This window comes from Penaeus japonicus, unplaced genomic scaffold (genome assembly GCF_977035675.1).
Source record: "Penaeus japonicus unplaced genomic scaffold, GWHDUDI00000001_assembly GWHDUDI00000028, whole genome shotgun sequence".
In the NCBI taxonomy this organism is placed as follows: domain Eukaryota; kingdom Metazoa; phylum Arthropoda; class Malacostraca; order Decapoda; family Penaeidae; genus Penaeus; species Penaeus japonicus.
Window position 1 is genome coordinate 3,149,087 of NW_028234430.1, and position 5,000 is coordinate 3,154,086.

General features: G+C 40.3%; 1 protein-coding gene across 8 annotated transcripts in view; it reads right to left on the reverse strand.

Annotated features, from left to right (window-relative positions):
• Positions 1-5,000, reverse strand: part of LOC122246737 (uncharacterized) — a 66,830-nt gene that overhangs the window by 47,694 nt on the left and 14,136 nt on the right. For 2 of the 8 annotated variants that reach the window (XM_086553287.1, XM_086553285.1), the window contains exons 3-5: positions 1,560-4,141; positions 924-1,032; positions 21-107 (exon numbers count right to left, since the gene is read on the reverse strand). In XM_086553287.1, the coding sequence (XP_086409413.1) occupies positions 21-107; positions 924-1,032; positions 1,560-4,141 (2,778 nt within the window). Of the gene's footprint in view, positions 1-20; positions 132-923; positions 1,033-1,559; positions 4,142-5,000 lie in introns of all 8 variants that reach the window. The other 6 variants (XM_086553286.1, XM_086553284.1, XM_043005524.2 and 3 more) reach the window with 4 other exon arrangements.

Here is a 5,000-nt window from a genome sequence, read left to right on the forward strand (position 1 = left end):
GTATAACAGGAGATTCCAACCTGCGTCCAGGAATGGTAATGCGAAGGTGCATCTTTTTTGGACGCGCCCCTGTTAGGGATCCAGGGAGGCCAACACTGAGGGACGAACTGTTAGAAGACCTGTTAGACGAACTGTTAGATTGACGGTTAGACAAACTAATGACAAACATGCAAACAAAAAAAGTTAATATAAGGACAACACAAAAAGATATTGTGAAGCGTAAGGCATTTGCAGGAACAAATGTCTGTACTTGCACAGGCAAATAATTAACTAATGAGATCAGAATCATGCACTGAAGAAAAATTTCAAAGGTTGCATGCACACAAAACTTAAAACAATGTTGAAATACTAACTGAATAAAATACTTAAAAAGAAATTAATGTGTGGAAACTTATGTTTTCAACTTACTATACAAACTAAAAATAACTGAATGGCAAAGTAAATATGATGAAATTATACATAGGACTTAAATGAAAATGCAAAACTTATTTCATTTATATAAAACAAAACAAAATCAAACTTAACAAAACACACACAATAATATCAAACATTCACCATACAGCAGGAAGAAAATTGATAATTAAATCCTAAAGGAAACAAACAAAGAAATCTATTGAAATCATTAAGTTAATTCTTTCATATGACAATGATGATTGACCACCAATCCCCAATCAGCAATGGAAATGAATTAAGCCTCATCTCTAAATACCTCCTTCACCGCAAAAATAACAAATAAACCTAATATTCCTGCTGTAATGGCACTGAAGAAAGACCATCTCCATCATTTCTTTTACCAATAATGGAAACAATTTCATCTTCATATGTGTGACACAACATTCCTTCCTCGCACAATGCAATGGAATCACTACAAATCAACAATTTTAACTTGCAGCAATCGATAAAAAAGAAATAAAAGAGCTTACCCTCCTGCCTTGCCCTCCTCGATGTCGAAGTCGAGCATGAGGTCATCAGCGCCGAGACTAGAGGTTGTGTCCACACTGTTGGCGCGACTCCTACCAGGACCTATTGCAGCTGAACGTTCAGAAGAGAAAAATATGAATTTAAGTCATTTTAAAAGCAGTGCATTCCTTGCTATCAATATGGTCACTGGTAATTCTCGAAGAAATTATGTATTATGTAAACATAAGATAAATTCAGATATGATTGATTAATTTAACTGTAAAACATTTACATACACAAACCTACTCAGATAGTAAGTGGCTTTCTTAGTGAATCAATTTGTATATCTACCTAGCCTTCTTTATTTATCCATCTATCAATCAGTTCATCTATCTACCAATGTTAAATTCCAAGTAAATATTAATGACATGCCTTTGCTCTAAGATGAATGTCATGCAAATGTATTACATGTAGCCACTTTTGACTGAAATATTAGGTAAGGTATTCCAATGTATGTCTTTTGAATATAGTGCATTATCAGCATGTGTAATCATATCTAGCAATTAAGAATATTATGTGAATGGGATCATCAACAGAGATAAATTTTTCTAATAAATAACCAAAAAAATAAAACTGTATAACTGTTTCCAGAACCATACCTGACTTGAGTGGCACGTGACTCGGAGAGGTTGATGTCAAGTCATCAAATATTCCGTCATCTGTGAAGAATGAAGATGCCATTGTGGACCCCCCAAACATAAGGCCTGGTTGATCCGCTATCTCGTCATCAATCAGAAAATCTTGATCTAAGTCTCCCCTGCCAGAGTTCAACGTGGGAGTGCATTTTCCAGAGAGCGTCGAGCGGTCGGACGATTCCACCATGGGATTCCCTGTGGTTGACTTTGGAGAATCTATGGAGGAGTCAACAGATGATTTCATGTCAGTCGACTTGACTAAGGTCATCCCCATTCCCACTGGTTTCTTCTTGTCAACAGGCGACCCTACGGGTGACTTTTGGGAGCTCTCGTGTTTTGCAACGGGAGCCTCTGTTGGGATGCACAATGGCTTAGTCGCTTCATTTGGTTTCGTCAGTTTTTCCGGTGATACAGAAGGAAGCTTTGGCTTTGGCTTCAAGGGAGGTTTTGATAGTTCTTCTGTTGATGCTCTTCCCTCTGAAGCTGTTGAAGTTGCAGTTGATGTAGCCATCCCTTCAGTAGACTCTTGTCTTTTGACTTCGAGAATCGTGGCTTTGCTCTCGCTGATATCTGCTTCTGTGAGTGAGTAGTCGTCCCTAGCCTCCTCTGTGCTCAACTCCACTGTTTCGCTTAATGACTCCAATATTTCAAATGATGATTCTGACTGAGGTGTTAGAATCTTCATACCAAACTCATCTGGAGACTGGAGGTAATGCCCGTTCACCATTTCCCCTGTTTCACAACTGTCTTCCACTCTCTCAGATAAACTGCTGTCTGTGTAGTCATTAGTAGTCTCAGACAAATACTCTGAAGAATCCCCATCAAATGTCACAACATGTAATTTTTCCTTTTCAATAACATCATTGGCTGCTTTATTTTCATTTGTTTTGTTGTTATCAGGACTATGTTTCAAAGGTACTTCTTTGACTATAAGTGGTGCTTTTTCATAGGAATTTTCATAATAACTTCCATGGTTTTCAGATTCTAAAATGATATTATTGTCTGTATGTGTTTCTACCTCAATGGAACCCACAATCAGAATGTCTTCAGCCTTTGGATGTGAGGTAGAGAGTTTAGGATTTATTCCCTGTTGTATTTCACTGCTTGTCTCATTTTGTGCATCACTTTTCACATTCTTGCATTCACTGTATTCCAGCCTTCTACACACAGGCTTACTAAGTTCTACTGTCTTTTCTGTGACGGGCATGACTAGAATAGGTGTCTTTTCCAGGGATGTGGGTCTAATCACTGGTTTCTTCAGACTGCTTCTTCTCACTGGTGGCTGTGGGGTAGTCTTCGTGGGAGTCTTCTCCAGCATGGCGACGCGGTTTCTGACTAGACCTGAGCTTCCGGGGATCTTTGTCACATTTGTGCTTGAGTTACTAGAATTATTTGACGAAGCACCTTCACCACCACCCCTTCCAGCAGCACCCTGGTATCCATAGCCAATTCGGCCACGGCTGTATGGCGCAAACTTCTGTCTTGCCATACTGTAGGTTATTGTGCCTTCGCGCTTCTCTTTACTTGGGTCAGATTTCTTTTCAGGCAGGACCTCTGGCTTGATTGATGAAAGTTGCGGTTCAGAGGGGATTGATTCTTTACATTCTAAACTGCGTCTCTTCAGCTCAAATTCTCCTGTGCCATTAAAATGGACTTCCATATTACCTGATCGCCTCTTGACTGGATCAAAGTGAGTTCTCTTCCCTCTGAGCCATACATCAGACATATCCTCTGTACTCTCTACATTACTAGATCCGAGAGTGTCCGTCTCCCCTTCGCCACGAATCTTGTCACTTTCACTCGAGGATCCCAGCCCCGAGTCCGCTTCGGTCCCTGACCTGGTGGAGGACTCCGAGTCTCTCGAAACCCGAGGGATCCTCTGACTATTACTCAAGAACTGCTTCGCTTTAGGGGTTTGTTCTAGGGGAGCTTTCGAGGGGGTGTTGGAAAGAGATCGTATTGAAGGACTCTTTGTTCTGTCTCTGACTAATGGACTTTGGGTTTTAGGACTGTGGGGTTTTGGGGTGTATGGTTTGGGGCTATAGGACAGTGGAGTTTGTGGCTTCGGACTGACTGACTTAACAGTAACTACTTGAGGTTTCGGCAACTGTCGGGTGAAAGCAGTAATTCGACCCGACTGTAGATTTGGCGTACCTCTCGGAGTACTGTATGGCGTAGGGGTCTTATTCACCTTTGTGTTGGACAATGATAACCTATTTTGCACATGAATGTCATTGTTGTCACATAAATCTGTTTCACTATTTTTCTTTGTGCTTTTAAGATTTTCATTTTCTTCTTCACATAATTCAAAGATATTGGAATTTGAGTCAGATATTGTCTGCGCATCACTCAGTATGGAATTAACACTGTCAGTGCTATCACCAGATTTGACCTGCGCACTGTTACGGAATCCGAACCTGTTGAGAGAACCACTCTTAGGGGTGACTTTATTAGGGGCTGGAGTGACTGTGGCAGTCTTGTGTGGGGCCCTCCCATGTATGGTTGCTGGGCTGGAACCACCGGAACTCCGGGAGCCTGATCGAGTCCTGAAAAAGAAAAACTTCATTTAGAACCAATGCAAAATCGCCTTACTACAGTGGATGGAAGGTGGAGGAAAACTCTCACAAAATTTGAAAACTTTGAATTTCTCAGTATGACTTTAGTACATTCCCTTGCTCTCTGAACAGGAGTTGCATTTACTTCCTCGGCCTGCTATCTCTATATCTCTATATACATTTCTGTAAAACATTTCTATACACTCTTCACAACATTCTACTTCATTAACATCTTTATTAACACAGTTCAATTCTACACACACACATATATTTTATGATGTATAACTTATATTTCTTTTCCGCATCTTTTATAACACAAACTGCTGCTATCACTCTTCAAGCTTGAATTCTCCACACAACAGGAGATAAACATAAAGCAGAGGCAGCATCACTAAAAACAAATATTCTGTAATTTCCAATTAAGCCAAATGTCACTTTCCCTCAAAATTACCATAACTTTACAAAATTTATTCAAAAATTCACAACACTACACACTTACTTTTCTCATATTGATGACATCATGCTCGCATACAAATTTTCAAGGCACATGACCATATTCATATAACTGCCAACTTATCTTTCCCTCAGACATCCCACCTTCCCCATAGCCTGACGAGAACTCATCTACTTCCTCTCCACTAAACACAATTCCTTCACAATCCAAGAAGAAATAAGCTAGCGGATGAAGGCAGAGCAGTGAAGGACAGGACAGCACTCTACAGCAGCCAAACGATTACTGTGTCAAGCCTCCCTCACAGACCAGTTTGTGGTTACCAGCAATGTCATCTCAGGTTACCCAAAACATTACCCATGTTGTCCAGGACTGCAAGTTGTGTTTTTTCTTTTCCTT